This window comes from Vicia villosa, linkage group LG7 (genome assembly GCF_029867415.1).
Source record: "Vicia villosa cultivar HV-30 ecotype Madison, WI linkage group LG7, Vvil1.0, whole genome shotgun sequence".
Classification (NCBI taxonomy): domain Eukaryota; kingdom Viridiplantae; phylum Streptophyta; class Magnoliopsida; order Fabales; family Fabaceae; genus Vicia; species Vicia villosa.
The window spans coordinates 63,638,017-63,665,190 of record NC_081186.1 but is presented as its reverse complement, the minus strand read 5'-3'; the positions used below and the strand labels follow the sequence as shown (position 1 = coordinate 63,665,190).

Sequence of the window (27,174 nt, the reverse complement as noted above, 5' to 3'; positions counted from 1 at the left end):
GGTGTCTAATCAATCATAGGCTTTTTGAATCCTATGATTGTGTTGTAGATCAATCCTCTCATTGTTTGATCCTTTACCTGAGTTTTTCCTTGTCTTTAAACATCCTCGATTAAATGCCAGATGATGAAGTGACTGCTTTGGTTACTTGTTTTGACCTGATGAAAATCCTGAAGATATGTCATCTCAGGGGGTCAAAAATTAGGGTATAACAAGGGCGAGAAAGTTAATTAAAAGGGGCTAAGTGAAACAAAAGAGAAAAGAGGGAAGAGAGTTTTTCATTCAATCTTTGGAAGAACGGGAAAGAGAGGAGAGTTATGGCTTGGGAGAACTTTGAAGGCTTGTGAAACACGAAAAGGAATTAAGATCAAGCTTCAATCAAAGGTAAGGGGAGTTTATCCTAACTATTATATTTGGCCTAATGGTTATATTTGGCCTAAGTTAGAGGCTACTAACATGGTTCGTCGGGAGAACGAGGAGGCTCGTCGGGCGAGAGACTTGGGAAGAATGAAATGTTGGCTACTGTCTTTAGTCGCCAGGAAAACAAGGGGTCTCGCTGGGCGAATGAGTGCTAAGTGGAAAGGATAATTTCATAAGATGGAACTTATGAAGTTTCGAAGTTTCTTCGCTGCTGGTTGACCGTAAGGTTGTCGATTTTGGATTAACCTTACGTCTAATGTCAACATTATAGCGATGTTAGAATGACGAAAGTTGCTCTAGACTTTGTCATGGGATTCATATGAGTGATTGTTAAAGGTTGATGAGGTTGTTGGATGGTCCGGGATCGCAAGTCAGAGTCAGTAATTTTAAAATATGAGTATGGATTTAAAGTGTTAGTGATTATACAAGGAAAATTATATTTTGGATGATGTTGTAAGGTGTGTTACGGTATGGCGTCGGTGTTGGCATTTTCGGATAACTTGGAAGATTCACATCTTGTGTTTCGGGTATCGGATTGATGTGTTGTTTGAACCTACGAAGAGATAAAAATATATTCTACCTTATGGAAGTGTTTTAAGTACAGTAGATGCATTCCTGTATGGATATACTTAGAAGTCGATTACAAAAACATGAGGCTTTTTGAATATAAACGGTTATTATCGCATTTGTTCAAAACAAAGTCAAGTGGAACTTGTTGTTGACGAATAAGTCGAGAGAATGATATGCTTGGTATTAAAAATGATTTGGGTGCCGATGGCTTTTAAGGAAAAGTGAATTAGTAGTAAAGGGGAAATAAACTTTTAGAAAGATCGAAATCGTGTTTGGGATGGAAAAGTGGCGGCATGCGTAAAAGAAGAATTGTAGAGAGTTTCTATCATCAATTCAATGTGAAGAAAACTTATTGAGATTCCTATTGGAATGAGATTCAGATGTGAAAGATATTAGGAGATTTAGAGTAAACTCAAGAGTTATGAATGTTGTTAAAGTATTTTGCCCAGATAACGACTTTGGTTGGGACAAGATGAATTGTGATATACAAGTATATTAGTAATTCTGGAGTTGGAAAATACTTAACAATTGTGTGATGCTAAGTGATTACGAAGCAAACTGTGCAATATGTTTGGACGATGGTGTCTCATCGATGAGATCGAGTGAGAAGAAAATTGTGGGAGTTGTAAACTTCAGACCTCAGAGTCAATTATTAGACTATGACGCTGTTAATGACTTTGAGTGCAAATTCTGAAAGGACGCTATGGTGTGGTAACGACGGTTTATGCTTTATTATGGTTCTCGACGGAATCATGTGGATGGGATAAGCTTGTCTTGTCATCTTAATAGTATGTAAAGTGATGGATACCAAATCGTGAGGATAATCACTCACCATGTTGTGTGGATTTAATGAAGAGGTGGCTTTAAAAGCGTGAACCGCGTCGGACGGTGACTTAAGTTTGATAATGAGAGTTGCGCAGCTGAAGTGTGATGTGGCGCAATTGTTAAGCGTACAACTCGTTAGTAGTGAAGGGTTAAAATATCAATAGCCTACAAAAATAACATGTCTTGATCTACGGGTTGGATTTGGTAGATTTTTGTTACAAGGATATTGTGCTAGAGCATCGTGGTTGCTATTGACTATTTGTTGATCTTATAAATTATTATGGTGGTTTCAAAATGATAGTGAGTGTGGATTTTTTGAAGTTATGACGTTGAGTGGATACTATATGGTGTTATAATGATTTTGTTACCGTCATTGTGAGGTTGTTATTAGTTGGCTGATGATTATCGAAAGTAATGAATGATTCTCTATAATATGATTAAGTTGATTGTGTTGATCATGTTGATAAGTGACATACATAGATATGGAATGTCGTGGTGTGTGTTTCTGCTGTTGGAAATATTGTTAAAACGAATTATGAAGATGCTGCTTATCCATGTATAATTGCGTTGTAGTGGTTGTTATTATAACCTTGAGGTGTTGAAGTGTTGTAAGTACGGCATTTATTAACGATTATGTTGAGAAGGTGTTGTATGGTTAACATGAGGATTTGATTTAAAGCGCGTTGTGTTGCTGGTATGTCTGGATAAGTAGTAATTGATGTGATGTCAATCATGACTTCAAGGTCAGAGAATAGGATACGAGACATGTATTAAGAGTTGTAGTATCGAGAGGATTTTTTAGGACGAAAATATTCTAAGTGGGGGAGAGTTGTAACGCCCAGAATAATTCGATTAATTATTTAAATAATTGTTTTTGAAATAGTGGGTGAATTATGAAGTGGATGTGAAATATTGAACTTTAAATTACCTTATTGGAATTAATCGTTTAATTATCGGTGGTGAAATAATGAAGTGATTATTTAATTGGACTTATTTCGGTGGTTGGCAGTAGAAATGTTAGGGGTGAAAGTTAAACCCAATTGAAATTATGGAGTTAAGACCGAAAGAAATAATAAGTTGTGAAGGGTTTGGTTAAATTAATATAAATTAGGTTAATTAGAAGTGGAAGAGAAGTGAATGAATTGGAGAAAGTGATGGTCGTGAGAAAGTACAGAGAAAGAGGAAAAAGAAATAGGAAAAGGACGGAAGATAGGAAATTCGGCCGGAAATTATAGATCGGTCTCCAATCCAAGGTAAGGGTGAGGTTCAAACTCTATAACCGGGATCATGATAAATGATATGTGGGATTTTGGGTGTTGAAATTCCTACTGCGTTTGATGTTTGATGTTATTGTTGTCTGTGTTAATGTTGTGTGTTGTGATATTTTTCTAAAATCGATAAGAAACTGACTCTGGTTCTGTAAATTGAAATGTTGTTGCCAAATTTGTTCGTGTCAATTTAACATGAATTGATGTCTTGGAAATACTGGATGTTGTGTTAAGTGGTCGATGAAATTATGAATGAAACCGGATTCTGGAATTAGTAGAAGAAGAAGGGAAATTTTGAAAAGAAGAAAAAAGTTGTGGCGGCGGCCACATAACTAAGGGGTGGGCGCCCTAGACTACCAACAAGTAGTGGGGTGGGCGCCCTAGAGGAAATAAGGGGGGGCACTCAGTTTGTTTTTTTTTCTTAAGTATTTTCTTAAATTGTTAGCCTGATATGAAAACAGTTAATTTAATTGGTTCAGCCTGTTAGAACAAGATTTGTTCTGATCAATTATCTTAGTTTTGATGATAACAATAATATGAATTTTGCTTAAGATAATATGGTACTCTAATCAAATGCAATTTCCTTTTCAGGAAATATATATAAAGAGTATGCATAAATCAGCGCTCAGAAGCTTTGACTCAGAAGGTTCAGCATGCAACATCAGAACATGGTCTGGCAAGACATCAGAAGATGGTCGAAGCAGAATCAGAACATGGGTCTATGGAAGCATCAGAAGAACATGAGATCAGAAGCACTGAAGTTCTGATGGTATCACGCTCAGAAGCACTTCAAGGTCAGAAGATCAGAAGATGCTTTGCACCAAGCTGTTTGACTCTGATGATATTCAAACGTTGTATTCACAAACATCAGATCAGAAGAAAGTACAAGTGGCAGGCTACGCTGACTGACAAAAGGAACGTTAAAAGCTATTAAAGGCAACGTCAGTAGACACAGCGTGAACAAGGCTCGAGGTAGTTGACAAAAGCGTATAACATTAAATGCGATGCTGTACGGAACACGCAAAGCATTAAATGCACTCAACGGTCATCTTCTGAAACGCCTATAAATATGAAGTTCTGATGAGAAGCAAGGTCAACAATTCTTAACAACGATCCTGAACGAACTTACTCTGAAAAACTTGCTGAAACGCTGTTCAAACTCAAAGCTCAGAATCTTCATCTTCATCAAAGCTCACTACATTGCTGTTGTAATATATTAGTGAGATTAAGCTTAAACGTTAAGAGAAATATCACAGTTTGTGATTATAGCTTTTAAGAAGCATTGTAAAACTCTTATTTGATTACATTAATTTGTAAGTAACTAGAGTGATCAAGTGTTGATCAGAATACTCTAGGAAGTCTTAGCTTGTGTCTAAGCAGTTGTAATTAGAGTGATCACGTGGTGGTCAGGATACTCTAAGAAAGTCTTAGCTTGTGTCTAAGCAGTTGTTCCTGGAGTGATCAGGTTGTGATCAGGATACTCTAGAAGACTTAGTTGCGGACTAAGTGGAAAACCATTGTAATCCGTGCGATTAGTGGATTAAATCCTCAGTTGAGGTAAATCATCTCTGCGGGGGTGGACTGGAGTAGTTTAGTTAACAACGAACCAGGATAAAAATAACTGTGCAATTTATTTTTATCAGTCAACTTTTAAAGCTACACTTATTCAAACCCCCCCTTTCTAAGTGTTTTTCTATCCTTCAATTGGCATCAGAGCGCCGGTTCTAAGGTGCAAGCACTTAACCGTGTTTAGAAAAGATTCAGGAAGAGAAAAACGCTTCAGTAAAAGATGGCTGGTGAATCTCAAGCAAATCCAACTCCATCTACATCTGGCTCGGCTGAGAAATACAATGGTAACAATGGTTATACTAGACCACCAGTATTTGATGGTGAAAACTTTGAATACTGGAAAGATAAACTGGAAAGTTACTTTCTTGGTTTAGATGGTGATCTATGGGATCTTCTGTTGGATGGTTACAAACATCCTGTTAAAGCTACTGGTGTAAGGCTCACGAGAAGCAAAATGAATGATGATCAAAAGAAAGATTTCAAGAATCATCACAAATGCAGGACTGTTTTGCTGAATGCTATCTCTCATGCTGAGTATGAGAAGATATCTAACAGGGAAACGGCCCATGACATATATGAGTCCTTGAAGATGACTCATGAAGGAAATGCTCAAGTCAAGGAGACCAAAGCTCTTGCACTAATCCAGAAGTATGAAGCCTTCAAGATGGAGGATGATGAAGACATTGAAAAGATGTTTTCAAGATTTCAAACTTTGACTGCTGGATTGAGAGTTCTCGACAAAGGCTACACCAAGGCTGATCATGTAAAGAAAATTATCAGAAGCTTACCCAGAAGATGGGGTCCAATGGTAACTGCATTCAAGATTGCAAAGAATCTGAATGAAGTTTCTTTGGAAGAGCTTATCAGTGCCTTGAGAAGCCATGAAATTGAGCTGGACGCAAACGAGCCTCAGAAGAAAGGTAAGTCTATTGCATTAAAATCAAATATCAAAAAATGCACTAACGCTTTTCAGGCTAGAGAAGAAGATTCTGAAGAATCAGAATCTGAAGAAGAAGATGAACTGTCCTTGATCTCCAGAAGGCTAAATCAACTCTGGAAGAACAAGCAAAGGAAGTTCAGAGGCGTCAGAAGTTCAAAGAAATTTGAACGTGGAGAATCTTCTGATGACAGAAGATCTGACAAGAAGAAGGCTGTCTGCTATGAGTGCAATGAGCCTGGACATTACAAGAATGAATGTCCAAAACTTCAGAAGGAGAATCCCAAGAAGAAGCTTCATAAGAAGAAAGGTCTTATGGCAACCTGGGATGAGTCAGAAGATGATTCAGACTCTGAAGATGAGCAGGCTAACTGTGCGCTGATGGCTACAGAAGATGATGGATCAGAATCTACATCAGAATCAGATTCTGAAGAGTTATTTTCTGAACTATCTAGAAAAGAGTTAGTTTCCAGTCTAACAGAACTTCTGGAACTCAAAGCTCATCTTAGTATCAAATACAAAAAGTTGAAGAAGCAATTTGAATTTGAAACTAAGAAGCTGGAATTGGAAAATTCTGAACTAAAGGAAAAAGTTTTAAATTTATCCAAAAACAGTGGATCTCCTTCTGAAACAGAAAAAGCCATTCCTAGCATGAATCATATTCTGAAAGAATATGACTTGAGCTTCAGAAATTTTTTATCTAGAAGCATTGGCAGAAGTCAGCTAGCTTCTATGATATATGCTGTGTCTGGAAACAAAAGAGTTGGCATTGGTTATGAGGGTGAAATCCCATACAAGCTTGAATCTGTGGATGATATGAAAATATCATACAAGCCTCTGTATAACCAATTTAAATTTGGCCACTCCCATGATATTAGGCACACATCACATGCACAAAGCTTTCACATTACACACACCAAAAAGCATGTGACACAACCTAAGAAATATCATGAAACTCAGAATAAGAAGTATCATTCTGTTCCTCCTGTTAAATATTTTGCTAAACCCAAGTTCCACCAGAACTTGAGGAGAACTAACAAGAAAGGACCCAAGAAGATGTGGGTACCTAAGGATAAGATTATTCCTATTGCAGATATCCTTGGCTGCAAAAAGGACAAAGCACAACATGTCATGGTACCTGGACTCTGGATGCTCACGACACATGACAGGAAGAAGGTCTATGTTCCAAGACCTGGTGCTTAAGTCTGGAGGAGAAGTCAAGTTTGGAGGAGATCAGAAGGGCAAGATAATTGGCTCTGGAACTATAAAGTCTGGTAACTCTCCTTCCATTTCAAATGTACTTCTTGTAGAAGGATTAACACATAACCTCTTATCTATCAGTCAATTGAGTGACAATGGTTATGATATAATCTTTAATCAAAAGTCTTGCAAGGCTGTAAATCAGAAGGATGGCTCAATCCTATTTACCGGCAAGAGGAAGAACAACATTTATAAGACAGATCTGCAAGATCTTATGAGTCAGAAGGTGACTTGTCTTATGTCTGTTTCTGAAGAGCAGTGGGTCTGGCACAGAAGATTAGGTCATGCTAGTTTGAGAAAGATTTCTCAGATTAACAAACTGGATCTTGTCAGAGGACTCCCTAATCTAAAATTCAAATCAGATGCTCTTTGTGAAGCATGTCAGAAGGGCAAGTTCTCCAAACCTGCATTCAAGTCCAAGAATGTTGTTTCTACCTCAAGGCCATTAGAACTCTTGCACATTGATCTGTTTGGCCCAGTAAAAACAGCATCTGTCAGAGGGAAGAAATATGGATTAGTCATCGTTGATGATTATAGCCGCTGGACATGGGTAAAGTTCTTGAAACACAAGGATGAGTCTCATTCAGTGTTCTTTGATTTCTGCATTCAGATTCAATCTGAAAAAGAGTGTAAAATCATAAAGGTTAGAAGTGATCATGGTGGTGAATTTGAGAACAGATTCTTTGAAAAGTTCTTCAAAGAAAATGGTATTGCCCATGATTTCTCGTGTCCTAGAACTCCACAGCAAAATGGAGTTGTAGAACGAAAGAATAGGACTCTACAAGAAATGGCCAGAACCATGATCAATGAAACCAATATGGCTAAGCATTTCTGGGCAGAAGCAATAAACACTGCATGCTATATTCAGAATAGAATCTCTATCAGACCTATTCTAAATAAGACTCCTTATGAATTGTGGAAGAACAGAAAGCCCAACATTTCATATTTCCATCCTTTTGGATGTGTATGTTTTATTCTGAACACTAAAGATCATCTTGGTAAATTTGATTCCAAAGCACAAAAATGTTTCCTTCTTGGATATTCTGAACGCTCAAAAGGCTACAGAGTATACAATACTGAAACATTGGTTGTAGAAGAATCAATCAATATCAGGTTTGATGATAAGCTTGGTTCTGAAAAACCAAAGCAGTTTGATAATTTTGCAGATTGTGATATTGATGTATCAGAAGTTGTTGAGCCAAGAAGCAACGCATCAGAAGCAGAGCTTCTCAGAAGCAAAGAATCTGAAGATCAAGTATCATCTTCTCTGGAGAATCTAAGCATTTCTGAAGAACCATCTGTCAGAAGATCATCCAGACTCATTTCTGGTCATTCAGAAGATGTCATTCTTGGAAAGAAGGATGATCCAATCAGAACAAGAGCATTCCTTAAGAACAATGCAGACTGTCAATTAGGTCTTGTATCTTTGATCGAGCCAACTTCTGTCGATCATGCTCTAGAAGATCCAGACTGGATAATTGCTATGCAAGAAGAACTGAATCAGTTTACAAGGAATGATGTTTGGGATCTTGTTCCTAGACCAGATGGATTCAATATAATCGGAACAAAATGGGTCTTCAGAAACAAGCTCAGTGAGAAAGGTGAAGTGGTAAGGAACAAAGCTAGACTGGTGGCTAAGGGTTACAGTCAGCAAGAAGGGATTGACTATACAGAAACCTTTGCACCAGTGGCCAGGTTAGAATCTATTCGTCTATTAATTTCATTTGCCACTCAATATAACATCACTCTCTATCAGATGGATGTTAAGAGTGCCTTCTTAAATGGTTATATAGATGAAGAAGTTTATGTCCATCAACCTCCTGGTTTTGAAGACTCTATGTCTCCTAATCATGTTTTTAAACTAAAGAAATCGTTGTATGGATTGAAACAAGCTCCCAGAGCTTGGTATGAACGCTTAAGTTCTTTCCTTCTGGATAATGGTTTCACTAGAGGAAAAGTGGACACTACTCTCTTTTGTAAAACCTTTAAAAGGGATATTTTAATTTGTCAAATATATGTAGATGATATTATTTTTGGAACATCTAATGCTACACTTGGAAAGGAGTTTGCTGAGTCTATGCAGGCTGAGTTTGAAATGAGCATGATGGGAGAACTCAAGTACTTCCTTGGAATACAAATAAATCAAACATCAGAAGGAACGTATGTTCACCAAACCAAGTATGTGAAGGAACTTCTGAAGAAGTTTAATCTTCTAGACTGCAAAGAAGCCAAAACTCCTATGCATCCAACATGCATCCTAGGTAAGGATGAGGTAAGTAAGAAGGTAGATCAGAAGTTATACAGAGGTATGATTGGATCTCTTCTATATTTGACTGCTTCTAGACCTGACATTCTTTTCAGTGTTTGTTTGTGTGCTAGATTCCAATCAGACCCTAGAGAATCTCATTTAACTGCTGTTAAGAGAATTCTAAGGTATCTGAAAGGTACTACTAATGTTGGCTTAGTTTACAGAAAATCTAAAGAATACAACTTAGTAGGATTCTGCGATGCTGACTATGCTGGAGACAGAATTGAAAGAAAGAGTACTTCAGGAAGTTGCCAATTTCTTGGAAGTCATTTGATCTCCTGGTATAGCAAGAAGCAAGCAACTATTGCTCTATCAACAACAGAAGCAGAATATGTCGCTGCTTCTGGTTGTAGTACACAGATGCTCTGGATGAAGAGTCAGCTAGAAGATTATCAGATATATGAGAGTAACATTCCTATATTCTGTGATAATACTTCTGCTATATGTTTATCTAAGAATCCTATTCTTCATTCAAAAGCTAAACATATTGAGATTAAACATCATTTCATAAGGGACTATGTTCAGAAGGGTGTTCTATCTTTAAACTTTGTGGATACAGACCATCAATGGGCTGATATCTTTACAAAACCCCTGGCTGAAGATAGGTTTAAGTTCATTCTGAAGAACATCAGTATGGATTTATGCCCAGAATGAGAAGATGAGAAGTTCTTATGTATGAGTATCTTCTGAAATGAAAGTGGATTATTTGTTAATCAGAAGTTCTGATTAAAATCTCTTAGAAATTATGATTCGGTTATTACTAACGTTTCATTGTCTAAGTTGATTCAGAACCTCTTTTAAAGCAAAACAGCTGTAACGTTTTATCTCGGGATGGTAAACCTGTCTTTACTGTTCATGGATAAGCGCGCGTGCAGTTGAAGGGACGCCGACCATAGGTAACTGTGCAAGTCACCTCATTTGTCTTTATTATCTCTCCTCATGTCACGTAACATTAAATGCTTTTCATCATTTGTTTCATTTTCTTTTAAATACTCTTCAAACGCTTCTCCTTCCCTCTTATATTTTCTCTATTACACTCTGTCCTTGCTTTCCTTCTCTATCTCTCTGCATTCATATCAAACCCTAGCTGTTCATTATCTGCAAATCCATCATGAACTCTTTATCAAGCCCAGGAAACCATAAAAATGATGAAAACAAAAAGAGAAAAGCTGTTGAAACATCTTCTTCCAAACCCAAAAAGATAAAGATCACCTATGACCCTCTCAAGGTGAATCCATTCGAAGCAAAGTTGTCTGGAAACTATTCTAGACGTGTGTTTCAACCCCCTGGTGAAAGCCCTCCATCATCTCCATCTTCTTCCTCATCTTTTTACCTTCAAGACTCAACTTCCTCTTTATCTAACCTTTCCTCTCCCTCAACCCATTCCAAAGAAATCTCTTCATCTTCATCTGCTGAGAATGTTGTTTCTGAAAGAGATTGTGGAAAATCTGCATCAGAATCAAGTCTCCCTGACCCCTCGCCTGGAAGCCCAAGAAGCAGTCAATGATGCGTTTTCACTCCTTCATGGCAAGGAAAACTGCAAATTATGACAGGGTTCAAGACATGCTGGCGCAGTTTTTGTCTTGCTAGGGTCTTAGTCTTTGGTCTTAGTAGTTTTCTTTCCTTGTTGCATCTGCTTGTTAAACATAAGAACCTTTGTAAAATCTTTTGATTATCAATGAAAAGTTTCTTTGTTTTTACATTCCAGTGATTTTATTTGTCGTTTTATACATCTGAATCTTTTGGAATATTCTTTTTGATGTTATGACAAAAAGGGGGAGAAGATAAATGATAAATGATTTGATTAATCTATCAGTTGCTGGGTAAAGCTCCCACACATTCACTAACGAGAACTGCAAGTTCTATATGGTTTAAGTGTTTTGCAGGTATAAAGAAGTGAAGAGAATCTTCAAAGCAAAACCATAAGAAGAGTTATTCTGTAAAAAGAATAAGCTTATGGAAACTGAAGCAAGCTGAGTGCTGTCAAGCTTCAGAATCAGAAGCACTGATAATAGAATTTGATCCAAAATTTGTCTATTTACTTTGACAAAATTCTATTTGCTCTGATACATTATTTTAAGCCTATATGGCTCTGATACATATCATGTGTTCTAATATACATTTTATGTTCTGACTCGTTCATGCTGACTTTTGTCGTTTAGTTTTTGTTCTGTAACATTTCAGGATGTAGAGATGCTCTGATGATGCTCTGGTACATTCAACAGTGTTCTGATACAAATCTAGCATGAAGTTATGTTGGTAGAAATTCAAGCTCTGAAGCTATCCGAGGGAAGCAGGAATCAGAAGTTGTGAATGTTCTGAAGATCAAAGAAATTCAAGTTCTGAAGCTGTCCTAAATGGAAGCAGGAATCAGAAGCTGTGAGTGGTCTAAGGATCTAAAGAAATTCAAGTTCTGAAGCTGTCCAATGGAAGCAGAAGTCAGAAGCTATGAATTCTCTAAAGACAGAAGCTTATGTGATCGTCTCTACCGAAATAATCAGGGAAGTCTTTTATTAAAGTTCTTCGAGTATTTATTTCAGGGGGAGATTATTTATCTCAGGGGGAGATTGTTAATCTCAGGGGGAGACATATTCACATGCTTATGCTATAGCTGTGTAATTTGTCTTTTGCCGTCTGCTCTTTCTGATCGCAAATTCATATCATTTATATATGTTTTTGTCATCATCAAAAAGGGGGAGATTGTTAGAACAAGATTTGTTCTGATCAATTATCTTAGTTTTGATGATAACAATAATATGAATTTTGCTTAAGATAATATGGTACTCTAATCAAATGCAATTTCCTTTTCAGGAAATATATATAAAGAGTATGCATAAATCAGCGCTCAGAAGCTTTGACTCAGAAGGTTCAGCATGCAACATCAAAACATGGTCTGGCAAGACATCAGAAGATGGTCGAAGCAGAATCAGAACATGGGTCTATGGAAGCATCAGAAGAACATGAGATCAGAAGCACTAAAGTTTTGATGGTATCACGCTCAGAAGCACTTCAAGGTCAGAAGATCAGAAGATGCTTTGCACCAAGCTGTTTGACTCTGATGATATTCAAACGTTGTATTCACAAACATCAGATCAGAAGAAAGTACAAGTGGCAGGCTACGCTGACTGACAAAAGGAACGTTAAAAGCTATTAAAGGCAACGTCAGTAGACACAGCGTGAACAAGGCTCGAGGTAGTTGACAAAAGCGTATAACATTAAATGCGATGCTGTACGGAACACGCAAAGCATTAAATGCACTCAACGGTCATCTTCTGAAACGCCTATAAATATGAAGTTCTGATGAGAAGCAAGGTCAACAATTCTTAACAACGATCCTGAACGAACTTACTCTGAAAAACTTGCTGAAACGCTGTTCAAACTCAAAGCTCAGAATCTTCATCTTCATCAAAGCTCACTACATTGCTGTTGTAATATATTAGTGAGATTAAGCTTAAACGTTAAGAGAAATATCACAGTTTGTGATTATAGCTTTTAAGAAGCATTGTAAAACTCTTATTTGATTACATTAATTTGTAAGTAACTAGAGTGATCAAGTGTTGATCAGAATACTCTAGGAAGTCTTAGCTTGTGTCTAAGCAATTGTAATTAGAGTGATCACGTGGTGGTCAGGATACTCTAAGAAAGTCTTAGCTTGTGTCTAAGCAGTTGTTCCTGGAGTGATCAGGTTGTGATCAGGATACTCTAGAAGACTTAGTTGCGGACTAAGTGGAAAACCATTGTAATCCGTGCGATTAGTGGATTAAATCCTCAGTTGAGGTAAATCATCTCTGCGGGGGTGGACTGGAGTAGTTTAGTTAACAACGAACCAGGATAAAAATAACTGTGCAATTTATTTTTATCAGTCAACTTTTAAAGCTACACTTATTCAAACCCCCCCTTTCTAAGTGTTTTTCTATCCTTCACAGCCTAGTATGTAATTATATTAACATGATACAATTTATGGGAATATCTTAGCATGATTGCAGAAATCGTATATTAGTAGCAGGATAATAATTTGATAACACACTCAACTAAAATAGAAAAAGTATATATACATCTTAGTTAGTAGCAGAATTTAGAATTTTAGCAGAAAAGCACTGGTTAGTAGCTGGAGCATTTTGATGACAGTAGGAACAATAACAGATAATAGATTCTTGTAGCAAAGTAAAGGTTAATAGCAGAGGATTGGTATTAGTAATAGGAAATTGATGGAAACAGTACCGCATAGGATATTATTAAGTTTAACCGGTTTGAGTCAAAAAATTTCCGAATAATTACGGAACGCGTGTAGGGTGTTTCGGCTGAATTGGTATGTGGAATCTTTGTTGAAAATATGTAAACTTGCAGGTGATGAATTTAGTTGAATTGCCGCTAAGTATTGGCAAGATAAAGTTGAAGGCTTTATGGCCAATGTTAATTTGTCGTTGAATTATTTGTGTTGATTTGTTGTTAATATGTTGTCATTGGTGTGTTGTTGTTGATTTGTCGTTGTTGATATGTTGATACTAAGTTGTAGGCCTATGGCCAGTGGCGAAGTGATGATGAGTACCTCTATTTATTGGTACAATGTTGATAAGTTGTATGTTGTTCTTGAATCATTATTATTGTTGTTGTATGACATCCATATTACGTCGCATACATCGCATGATCAAGTTGGGGGCTTATGCTCTGTAAGTTGGCTTGGATTGGAAAATATTAAGTTGAAGGCTTATCCCTTGTTTCTAAGTTGAAGGCTTATGCCTTGTTGACGTCTCTATTAACCGACGGTTTTTTAAGTTGGGAGTTCTGCTCCAATGGTACCACATGCACGTGCATTGTCTTGAGTCGCATTTTAAGTCGCCTATTTAAGTTGTTATGTTGATAAGTTGTGAAGATTGTAGTAACTGTTTGTATGAAGTGGTGATTTTATATACTCTAATTCTAATATATTGTTTATCATACACTTATATGGTTCGATATCTCACATCTTCTGTTTGAATATTACCCCTATGTTGGTAACATGCACATAAAAAAGAATGGAGACTAGTTAGCTTCGATAGTTCGAGTCGGTGATGTCACCCTGAAACGTAATTCTCAGGGGATGGACGATAGTTATTTAGTTATTGCCTTTGTTTTATGTTGCTGAACTTTTCAGTTGAATTTTAAGAAGTACCATGACGTTTCATGTTGTTTTAGTTGAATAAGATGATATGTTATTTAAAATTAAATATTTTGATTCCGTTGTGTAAGTAATAAAAAGTTGTTTGGTTCCAAAGACTAAAGTATGTTGTTATCGGTTCGTCCGAATGTGATGTGTTATGTATCTGTTTAAATTGCGATTAATTGTCTTTGTTTTAAAGTTGAAAGTGTAGCATCCCGTATGTTGTTTAAATTTTATAACTCTGATTTTTATAATTCTCGCCGGGTAGAAATGCAGTGTTATAGTGGTCGCCTTTTATGTTGTGTTACGCATCATGCATTCATAGCATTTGTAGGACTTTTGTCTAGTGAATTTTGCAGGGTGTTTTATCCGGTGATGCTAGGACGCTTTGGTCCAGTGATGGCCTCAATCTCATAGTGTAGATTGAGTGCAAATTATGATGTGCTCCGGTTCCAAGTGAGAACCAATCCTATTGGTGGGGATCATCGGAGATAACAATGACTAAGTCATCAGTGATGTTCTTGGTACCACATGCATGAGTCTTATGAAGTTGCATTTTATTATTCATGACATTTCACAATATTTGGAATTTAAGTGATGTGTTTGATTTTGATTCTTGAATTGTGACGATTTGATTTGATTCCTAAGTTGGTGTGTTTTGATGTGAGAGTAGGAAATTGTTGATTATGCCATGGACTTAATAAATGATGTTGTGTTGTTTTTGCTCCTATTCTATGACTACTATGTCTATTATTTATGCTTTTAAAAATAATTGTGATTTTCTCACCCTTTCTGTTTGAATGTTACCTCCACATGGGTAACGCGCAGGTGATCAGGAATAGTCCTTTGAAGCTTAGAGGATAGATTTGTGGAGTATGTTAGCGATTTATTTCGAATAAAAAGGGTCTTTCTTTGATACGTAACATTTGGGTTGGGATCTTTTGATTGCAAATTCAATACTTTTGTTATTTCGAGGATTTAGCATTTCTTTCATGAATTTGTGTTTTATTCCATGGTGTAATAACACATAAAGTGTGATGAATCTATTGATCTTGAACAACCTTACATGGTATTGAAACTATTTTTATAAAGAAGTTTTGAGACTCTTATTTTCTGCTGCGAAGTTTGAAATAGCTTGGTTAGTAATGCAAAAGGTGATATATATATATATATATGTGTGTGTGTGTGTGTGTGTGTGTGTGTGTGTGTGTGTGTGTGTGTGTGTGTGTGTGTGTGTGTGTGTGTGTGTGTATGTGTGTGTGTGTGTGTGTGTGTGTGTGTGTGTGTGTGTGTGTGTGTGTGTGTGTGTTTAAGTGTTTTGCAACCCGTGTTACGGAGAAGGGCTATTTGTTAAATGAAGTTTAGTATGAAGATGTGACACCCTTGTGATTGTTTATTTTGTTTTTCGTAAAAATTATACGCAAAAATATATGTGTTTTAAAAGGGTATTACATTAGTGGTATCAAAGCAGGTCAGTCCGTCCGACCAGGTTATTGAGTCTGTAGTATGAAAAAATTATTCTAACCTTGATGCTAATTTGGTGTAAACAGATTATGACTGGAAGGAACGACGCTGCAATTATTGTTGCCTTGGTGGCTGTTTTTCAGGCCATGCAGAATCAGCCTAATGTTGGAATAATTGACGAGTCGTGTAGCTTGAGTACTTTCCAGAGGGAGAATCTGCCTACTTTACGTGGTCAGTATGATCCAGATGGAGCACAAGAATAGATTAAGGAGATCGAGAGGATCTTTAGGGTGATGGATTGTTCTGCGGCGCTGAAGGTGCGTTATGGTACTCATTTGTTGGCTTGCGAGCCTGATGACTGGTGGATTGGCACTTGTCAGAGATTGGAAGCTGTAGGCGAGGTGATTACTTGGGTTGTGTTCACGAGGGAGTTACTGAGGAAGTATTTTCCCGAAGATGTTAGGGGAAAGAAAGAGGTGGTGTTCCTTGCGCTGAAACAAGGGGAATTAGACCATTATTGAGTATGCTACCAAGTTCGTGGAGCTTGTGAAATTCTACCTGCACTATAGTGCAGAGACTGCTAAGTCTTCAAAGTGTATCAGGTTTGTGAGTGGGTTACGTCCAGAGATAAAACGGGTGAGTTTGATACCAGCAGATCTGTAGTTTTGTGGAGTTGGATAACACAGATTTAATTAAAACTCTTCACTTGAGCTTAGGCATGATGTCGTAACATCCCATGTAACATCACAAAATATAGAACTAGTAAGCCTAGATATTACAAGAATGGTTGTCCAAAGCTTAGGAAAGACAAGAAGCCTAAGAAAATGTTCAAATCCAAGAAGTGTCTCATGGCAACATGGGATGACTCTGACTCAGAAGAGGAAGATTCTGATGAAGAACATGCTAATATGGCCATCATGGCAAAAGCGTGCTCAAGTGGAGCTATCTCAGAAAGTGAACTAACAACTGATAATGAGTCAGACTCTGATGGTGAACAAGAGGTACTTTCTTCTCTTTCTCGTAGTAAACTTGAATCTTATTTTTCTGAATTAATGAAAAGATATCATCTTCTGAGTAATAAATACAAAATTCTGAAAAAGGATTATGTAGTTATGACCGAGAAATCCACTGAATATGAGCGAGATAAGTTTGAAAAATTATTTGTCTTAGAAAAATCAAATCTTGATCTTAAAAGTAAAGTTTATAAATTAGAAGATGAAATCATGTATATGGCATCTGTTACTGCAGATGTCATAGACATGAAGAGCAATGGGTCTGTGTCATACCCCAAAATTTTCCCATCATATTTCAATGGATTTTGATTCACATGATCTTCAATTGCTCAAGGCTACATCAGAATTAGGCTCACTTACCTGTCTCCTAAACAACAAGCCTTCAACTAGGATTTTGATTCTCTCCAAGTATAATCAACTTCTGATATTTCAAATGGACTTCATGGCCTCTCACATGCCTCATATATTTCTCATACCAATTTTCAAGCTCTGATTCAAAAGATTGCCCACTCAATGGTCCAAACGATCAATAGTCGACTAGTTGACCTAAAAGTCAAACTATGGTCAAAATACAATCAAAACTTCTGATTTTTGGTGAACATCAACATTTTAATGTTATATTCATCATTTGATCAAATTTTTATCATGATTCATCAAGGAAAATTCCAAAATCCACAAAAGTACAAAGTTGCTAAATTAGGGTTTCTAGGTAAAAGTCAACCGAACTTTGACCAGCCATAACTCTCTCATACTTTCTCAGAAATTCCTCAACCAAAGCTCATTCTCAAGGAAATTTGATTCTCTACAACTTTGATGTTGGGCCCAAGGTCAAGAAATGCTTCCGCATAAGAGATATGAGCCAATACATTACAGGTCCTTCTAGAAGATCGCAAAAAGCTGTTTTTTGTCAGGAGCTATATCTTCAAGATAAAATCATCAAATGCAAAAAGTGTTCCAAAGTGGCTTATAGAGGACATTTTGGGCTTTCCAAAAAGTTGTACATCATCTCCATACGACACATATCGAATGAGTTATGGCCTTCATAAGTTGATCAATTTTGAGAAAATGTATGAAGTGCAAAATGAAGAATTTTGATCTTTTGAGTCCACGGGCCTAACTTTTGGTCTTGATGCTTGATCCTAAGCCCATCCACGACCCACATGACTAATATCTTATTTTTATCATTATTATTTATTTTATTTTGAATTTTATTCTTTTAAAATTCAATTTAATTCAAGTAAATGATGGGAAAAATAAAAGATTGCGTTTGGTTTATTTCTAAATCATATCTTGAGCATATATTCAGGGGCAATCTCATACAAATTATCTGAAAGGAGATTGGAAAGAAAATTGGACAAAAAGAGAAAGATTTGAACAAATTATTTATAAGATCTTTTCATATTTTTTTTCACCAAATCAACTTGATTCTTAAGCAAAGATTTACCCTAATTCTTCCCTCTATATAAGGGCAAAGTTATTCAGCACAAGAGGACGGAAAATGAGCCAAAAGGACTAGGGTTTCCAAGCTCAAAAATACACTTGAAACTTGAATCTTCGAATCCGAATTGGCAGGCCAGTGCAGGGACTTTCAACCATCCAGTCTTGTTCTGAGGGTAAGGAAAGGTCAGAATAGTATCATACACAGTCCCCATGCTCATCATACGGCCACACATACATTCATACTTTTCAAACTGTGTCCATTATCGTTTTCTAATTTGAAGCATGTTTCGATTCAAAATAACATCATTAACATGTTCCAGAGGTTCATTAAGACAGGTTTGGCCCATCGTTTACAAGGTTTGACGTGTGAATCACTACACACCATGGCTAGGGCTCAAGAACCCTTAATGCTCGTTTTCCTTCATACATGCGGTTTCAATGAAAACAAACCCCACCATTGAGTTCGTACGGACCTAATTAGGGGATCTGGGTTATCTTGTGTTTCGTTTGATCGTTGTTTTGCAGGTTTTAAATGGTTGCCAAGGAAGGAGAAGGACCTGCGGAAAAATCCGCAGGTAAATCTGCAGTAAATATCGCAAGTGTTTCCGCAGGAAACGATGAAGAAGATGGTGAATAGTGTCCATGAACCTGGGACCACGCGCGTGACTTCTCCATTGGCCGGTCAATGTTTCTACCCTCTCTCTCTATATTTCATTGGATGCCAGCGATGGTGGAGGGCCCCAGTTATGATATCTTGACTTTTCCAACTATCCATTAATTTTCATATTTATTGATTTTGTTTGGTTTTATTGATAACTAATTATGTGTGAACAATTGGTAAAGGAACCAACTGCCTGTCTTCGCTGACCTGGGTTCGATCCCCAGGATTGAATGCTTTATTTTTCAATTATTTCCACACAAGATCCAGTGCATTGCCCCATACCTGCATGCCATGCGCCATCAATTAATCACCATCAGATGTTCTCAGGGACCAGATCCAGTGCATTGCCCCATACCTGCATGCCATGCGCCATCAATTAATCACCATCAGATGTTCTCAGGGACCAGATCCAGTGCATTGCCCCATACCTGCATGCCATGCGCCATGAATTAATCACCATCAGATGTTCTCAGGGACCAGGAGTGCTCCCTCACCACGGACCTTCACAAGCCATCCACACTTAATCAGAGCTAAGTCTTCTTCTTTTAATTTTTTATTATTTAGTTTTAATTAATTTTGTTTTATTTACATTCTTTTTCTTTTTCTATTATAATTTCTTTTTTATATTTTATATATGTTTGGTGAATTAGTTTTTTTATATAGAAATATTCTAATTGTTTATTATCGAAAACCCGATAATTGTTTTTTCTATATATATTAAAATTCGAATACACTTTTAATTAATTAATAAGGATTAACCTTATGTTATTTTAATCATTTGTTATATTTAATCGAATTTTCGATTCATTAACCTTTTCATTAACCTGTCAGAGTTTCTGTAACATCATTTATTTTTTAGTTGCCCTTTTGGGTTAAAAATAGGGCTCATACCAACAGTCAAGGAATCTTTAATACACTGACATTTTTCTTCTTCGTGGTTAATTTTCAGGACCAAGATCCTGCAGTCACGCGCGTTCAGAATAAAAAGCTAAGTTCTAACTCTTTATTTGTTTAAATATCATTTTTATTTTTATTTTTTGTCTCTTTGCCCAAAATAGGGTTTACTCCAAATAGTTAGTTAATGAATCTGTAATGCACTCACCCCTATTATTGTCCGTTTAATTCTCAGATGATCAGAGTCAATTGAAGGTTCAAGGAAGATCAAGGTTGAAGATGTGTAAATTAATTTTTTGCCTTTATTTTTCGTTACCCTATAAGGGTTTTATTGTAATAGGTTAGGTTTTATTTTTCCCCCATCCCCGCAGGTGTTTATTGTAATAGCGTAGGATTTTTACTGTTTTATTTTCTGCCATGGTTAGTAATTCTAGGGAGTGTAAGCCTGCTAACTAACTTAGATCACTAATTATAAGATAAATATCATCGAAGTTAACCACATGATTGTGCCAGACACACACCTTTAGGATAATCCCTCTTGTTGCCTTATACTGTTGCCTTAATTGTTGCCTGTTGCCTCCAAGTGTACTAAATAGTCAAGTCCCTCGATTCCGAGGATACCTAAAGCAAGGTTGCCTATAGAGATTAAAAATCATCTAGTCCCTCGATGTTGCCTCGGAAAAATAAGATGATTGTCCCAATTGCTAAGGTATCCTCGCATGATGCCTAAAATTTTTTTAATGACTATTATATCCTTCCCTTAGACTACTTGCCCTCTTTATGGCAAGGACAGTCTTATGGCGAACGATAATTTCAATGACCCTTCACATCCAATTGAAAGAATTCCTGCCCTCTCATGGTATGGATAGACCCTTTCGCCCGAAAAGCTAAAAGAACGGTCTTTCAAACTTAGGGTAGTTGCTACTATTTGCTTGCTCTAAAAATCAAAATCTTTCCCACACTTTTCAAAATCAAATTCAAAAAGACTACGCTTATTTACAAGCTAAAGTTCTTCTTCGAAATCTTTTTCTTATTCAAAATCTTTTCAAACAAACAAGTGAGCTGAGTAATTAAGAGCCCATGGATAACCATGGATGCAAAGGGTGCCTTACACCTTCCCTTTGTATAAATTACCCCCCGAACTCAAAATCTTTCAAAGGTCTTTCCTGTTCTTGTAGCCTTTCCTAATTGGATAAAATAAAAGTCAGTGGCGACTCTTGCTATCCGCACATTTCAATAAAGTCAGTTCACCGTATTACAGTCTGGCATAGGCGTTTGGGCCACATTAGTATGAGAAAAAATTCTCAACTAAAGAAGCTTGGATTAGTCAAAGGCTTGTCCAATCTGAAGTTTTCTTCAGATTCTCTTTGTGAAGCATGTCGGAAAGGCAAGTTTGCAAAAACATATTTCAAAGCTAAGAAAGTTGTCTCTACCTCTAGACCATTAAAACTTCTTCACATTGATCTGTTTGGACTAGTGAAAACCGCTTCTCTCAATGGAAAGAAATATGGACAAGTCATTTTTTATGATTACAGCAAATGGACATGGGTAAAATTATTAAGGCACAAGGATGAGTCGCATTTTGTATTTGCCACCTTCTGTTTTAAAGTGTAAAATGAAGAGAATTGCAAGATAATCAAAGTCAGGAGTAATCATTGTGGAGAATTTGAGAATAAAGACTTCGAGATTCTGTTTGACAAGAATGGCATATCTCATGATTTCTCTTGTCCCAGAACTCCACAATAGAATGGTGTTGTAGAAAGAAAGAACGAATATAACTTTGCAAGTGATGGCACATACCATGATCTAAGAGACTGACATGGATAAGCACTTTTTGGTAGAAGCAGTGAATACAACTTGTTAAATTCAGAATAGGACTTCTATAAGACCTATTTTGGGAAAGACTCCATACGAATCGTGGAAGGATAGAAAGTCCAACATTTCTTATTTCCATCCTTTTGGATGTGTATGTTTTATGTTGAATACTAAAGAGAATCTGAGTAAATTCAATTCCAAAGCACAAAAGTGTCTGTTGTTAGGATACTCTGAATTCTCAAAAGTCTACAAAATCTATAACTCAGAAACACGAATTGTGGAAGAATCAATTCATGTCAGATTCGATGATAAGCTTGACTCTGAAAAGTCAAAGCTAGCTAGTTGAAAAGTTTACATATTTGGAGATAACCTTTTCAGAACCCAAAGAGAAGGAATCAAAAGTCAAAGCTAGTTGAAAAGTTTACATATTGGAGATAACCTTTTTAGAACCCAAAGAGAAGGAATCAGAAGTCAAAGAATCAGAAGCTCCTGTAGTTGAAGTTGTTGATATTTCATCTGATCCCCGCAACAAAAGAAGAACAAAATTACAACCTCACACCCTGAAGAATTGATTCTGGAAAATAAAAATGCCCATGTCAGAACCAGATTAGCTTTCAAACCGACTGAAGAAACTCTTCTGGGATTGGTATCTCTGATTAAGCCCACATCTATTGAAGAAGCTCCTCTAGACAAGGACTGGATTCTAGCAATGGAAGAAGAACTAAACCAATTTACAATGAATGATGTTTGGGATCTTGTTCAAAAACCTAAAGATGCCCACGTCATTGGAACTAAATTGGTATTCAGAAACAAGCTTAACGAAAAAGGTGAAGTTGTATTTCATACTCCTTACCGATTACTTATACTTGATTTTAGTGGTGGTTTGTTTGTCGAATTTAATTAGGTTTATGATTAAGGTTTGTGTTTAGGATTGAGTTCCAGAGAGAAGGAGGAGTGTTTCTTTCATGATGTAAGGGTGTATGGCTGCGGCTATTTAAGATGCCATACTTATGTTCGACAAAGTTTTTTTTTTTTTAACAAGATAGCATTGGCCTTACTTTTAAACCAATCACAGGTATTGGCATATAATCAGAATCACAAAACAACCTTTTAATTTAATTCGATAGATTCTTATTAAACTAAATTTATTTATTTAAAACTAACTTCAGGCATATATCGAAGCAAAAAAAGTAAAATAAAATCAAAAGATTATTTCCCATTTGTAATAATAAAATAAAAAAATTCACAAGATCCTATTTAGTTTATTTTTATAAAATTAATCCCTATTTTATTGAAAATCAAATCAATTTATTTTTGTAAAAAATATTTCTTCCCACTAATTGATTTAGTATAATTAATTAATAACAAATATATAGAATCTAGGGTTGCTTTATTTACGCATAACTTTTTGTAACCCAAAATAAATCAAACACTTATATAGTTAATCAAACACTAATTGTTTATTTTGCTTTAATACACTTGTTTACCCATTTATTCATAGGCCTCATTTATGTACTCTCTAATTCATTCTTTGCTTATAAAAAAAATAATAATTCTTTTTGTCACTAAATAAATCCTAAAACAAAGGCAGGGTAAAGAATAGGTAAAAATAACTGCTTTTCAAAAAAAAAATTTAAAAATAAGCACTCAACTCTAATAATACTAGAGTAAATTTTATTCTAATCAATAAAATAAATCATAAAACAAGTTAAAAAAATTTATGCAACCCAATGAATTTTATTAGACATAAATTCACAGTTGAGTACAAAATAAAAAAATTTCAAGATACATTCAAGCATGGTATAAGAATTAGTGTTCAAACATGTAATATGAATCATTATAGACTAGTCTATTAGAAATCTGTTAGTTGGTATGGTAAATGAACCAAAAAAGGAAACCAAATGCCACCAAAATAATAACATCACCAACTATAACATCAATGTCATCGTCAGTTAATCCGGAATCCAACCGAGATGGACAAGCATGAGAATGAAGAAGAGCGTTTTTTGTTATAACAATCGAAGGAAAAGTTGGTGGTGATGGATGAGTGTCTGTTGCAATGGTAAATAAATTTTAATGAGAAAGTGGATTTTTCTCAGCTCTATATAGTATACCAATGAGACATAATGAGAGAATAATAACTGTAACCATCAACACCTGTCAAACAAAAATAAATAATAAATAATAATCTAATATTGAATAAAAGATGAATATAACACAAACAAATCAATTTGTATATAAAGAGACCAAGATACATACATAATGTTTGAAAGCCATGAACAAGACTGAGAGATGTAATGAATAGTAGATAAATTAAATTATATTTAAGACTTACTCCACATCTTGACCATTAATTCTACTCAATCTATTTAAAAATAAGGCAAAATTATACCCAAGGTCCTTTAAGTTATTTTATTGTAACAAGTTGGTCCTTGATGTTTTTTTCGCTACAAGTTGGTCATTTATGTTAACTAACGTCTGCACAGTTAACCTTTTTCATAAACTTCGTTCCAAAAAAACCGAAGTGACACTAATGGTGTTGATGTATCACTTAGCATACGTTAGAGACCATCATTGAATCCTATAATAAAATTTTCAGAATTTTTTAGAGCATAAAAATATTTTTAAACTAATTAAAATACACACAAAAGAAATAAATTAAATAAAAATAATCAAACAAAAAATAAAATTCTCAGAAAATTACACAAAGTGTAAAATGAGAAGAAATATTTTTAGGAATTTTTTCATAATTTTTAAACCAACAATGAGTTTAATATGAATTTTAAAAGTTAAAAACGAAATAAAATAAAATAAATAAAACAGAAAAAAGGTCAACGATGCATACATTAGTTAAGATAAAGGATTAACTTATAGCAAAAAAAAATATAAAGGACCAACTTGTTATAATAAAATAACTTAAAGGACCCTGAGTATAATTTTTCCTAAAAATAATGAGTAATTAAATATAGAGAGAGAAAATTAATACTCATTAATTCTAACCATTAGATTGATAATAATTAGTGGTCAAGATGTAGAGTAAGTCTTGATAACTTACTCTTGGAGAAGTAATTAAAAATTAATTATAGTCGTTAGATTAATGATAATCAACGGTTAAGATTTGGAATAATTCTTCAACACTTACTCTTGGAGTAAATATATTCCTTATATATATATATATATATATATATATATATATATATATATATATATATATATATATATATATATATATATATATATATATATATATATATATATATATATATATATATAGGGGACGACTCAAGTGAGAACACTTGGTTATTATGAAAAATGAGAACAATGAATCACGATCATTAAATTTTGATTTTGTTGATTTTAATGGACTGGATTGGTTTCTCTTTCTACGATCCTTAGTATTTATTTTAAATCAACATAGAAAGAGAAATCAATCCAGTCCATTAAAATCAACAAAATCAAAATTTAATGGTCGTGATTCATTGTTCTCATTTCTCATAATAACCAAGTGCTCTCACTTGAGTCGTCCCCTATATATATATATATATATATATATATATATATATATATATATATATATATATATATATATATATATATATATATACAAAATCAAAATTTAATGGTCGTGATTCATTGTTCTCATTTCTCATAATAACCAAGTGTTCTCACTTGAGTCGTCCCCTATATATATATATATATATATATATATATATATATATATATATATATATATATATATATATATATCAATTATTTTAACAATCGAGATTTGGTGTCAAATTAAACTTTGACACCTTGATGTCATTTGATCCTATGAGAACTTTGACTATAATGAGAACTAAATTTTTTTAATAATAATCACTGGATTTAAATTAATGGCTCATATTTTAAAATATTTAATTAATGTTTAAGTGAACAAAACATTTATGTAATATGTATTTAAAATACGAAGTAAATCTGAGTCATTAATTCAAATACAATGGTTATTATTAAAAGTTCTCAGTTCTAATTATAGCCAAAGTTCTCATTTGATACGTCCATATATATATATATATATATATATATATATATATATATATATATATATATATATATATATATATATATATATATATATATATATATAATTTATTTGTATTGTTAGTTATTTTTAGAGAAAATATTGAAAATAAATAACTTGTTAAATCAATTAGTTCTTTGAATATGCTTTATATATTAAAAATAAATAACTTGTTAAATCAATTAGCATATTTAATGTTTATTGTATTTTTGTAAAAAAATAGATTATTTTGAATGTTTTATTCATGATTTTGATTGTTTTATTTGCTGAAAAAAATCAAAGTTTAAATAATTAGTATTGTTTATTTTCTAAAAAAAATCTTTGATTTTGCTTTATTTGATGAAAGAAATCAAAATTTTGATTAATTAGGTGACTTAATTGTTGATTATGTTTAAAAGAGAGGATGAGGAACAATCGCATTGGTTCAGTGGAAACTTCTAGTGGTCGGGTGGAAGGTGTGAAGGAAGTCAAATTTGAAATCAAGACACATTTTGAGAAGTTCTTTAAGGACGCTAGCACAACAAAACCTATCCCGGAAGGATTATCTTTTAATAAATTGAAGGATGTGGATACGATTAGGTTAGAGGATCCTTTCACTGAGGAGGAGGTTTTAGTGGCGATTCGGGGATGTGATGGGGACAAATGTCTGGACCCTGATGGATTCGCTATGGATTTCTTTAAAAAGAATTGGGTAGTCGTGAAGGAAGATGTTATGTGATTTGTAGGTAATTTTCATGACAAGGCTAGATTCACAAAGGCATGTACCTCTTCTTTCATCACACTTAATCCGAAGGTCCATAATCCTCAATTTTTATCGGAGTATAGACCGATTTGCCTAGTTGGTAGTTTATACAAAATCATGTCTAAGCTTTTAGCTTCGAGGTTAAAAAGAGGGATAGGGAAGCTTATTTCTATAAAACAGCCCGCTTTTATTAAAGGAAGGAACATCTTGTATGTCATTTTTATGGTGAACGAAATTCTCGATATGGCTAAAAGGGAGAAGAGGAGTTGTTTGGTGTTTAAGGTTGACTATGAGAAGGCTTACGATTGTGTGAGTTGGAACTATTTAAGGTTTTTGGTTATTAGGATGGGATTCAGATCTAAGTGGTTAGATTGGATGGAGGCTTGTCTCTTCTCTAGTTCTATGGCAGTGCTTGTAAATAGTAGTTATACGGAGGACTTCAAATGTGGAAAGAGGTTTGCGTCAAGGGGACCCATTGTCCCCTTTTCTGTTTGTCACTGTGATGGAAGGCCTAACTAAATTGTTGGAGAAGGCGGTGGATTTGGGGGAGTTCAAGAGTTTCCATTTTGGAGATGGTGAATCCATGGATATTCTCCAATTTTCGGATGATAACGTGGCTTTAGGTGATGGGTGCAACGATAATTTATGGTGTTTGAAAGTCGTTCTAAGAGGTTTTGAGCTTATGTCGGGTTTGAAAGTGAATTTCTTTAAGAGTAATATATATAGTGTCAACATAAGCGATATGTCGTTATATATATGGGGCTACATCATATACTCATTGTCATACCCCA

The 27,174-nt window shown here is 35.0% G+C and overlaps 2 protein-coding genes across 2 annotated transcripts in view; both read left to right on the top strand.

Annotated features, from left to right (window-relative positions):
- Window positions 1-16,021, top strand: part of LOC131619204 (protein NUCLEAR FUSION DEFECTIVE 4-like) — a 40,419-nt gene extending 24,398 nt beyond the window's left edge. Inside the window, exon 5 of the mRNA XM_058890327.1 lies at window positions 15,845-16,021. Within this exon, the coding sequence (XP_058746310.1) occupies window positions 15,845-16,021 (177 nt within the window). The remainder of the gene's footprint in view (window positions 1-15,844) is intronic.
- A 10,479-nt stretch (window positions 16,022-26,500) lies between these two features.
- LOC131619203 (uncharacterized) lies at window positions 26,501-26,902 on the top strand. The gene has a single exon (XM_058890326.1). It carries the CDS (start codon window positions 26,501-26,503, stop codon window positions 26,900-26,902), a length of 402 nt encoding a protein of 133 aa, XP_058746309.1.
- The last annotated feature ends 272 nt before the right edge of the window (window positions 26,903-27,174 follow it).

Coding starts and splice junctions, on each gene's coding strand:
- LOC131619203 (XM_058890326.1), top strand. CDS start 26,501: ATGTCTAAGCTTTTAGCTTCGAGGTTAAAAAGAGGGATAGGGAAGCTT.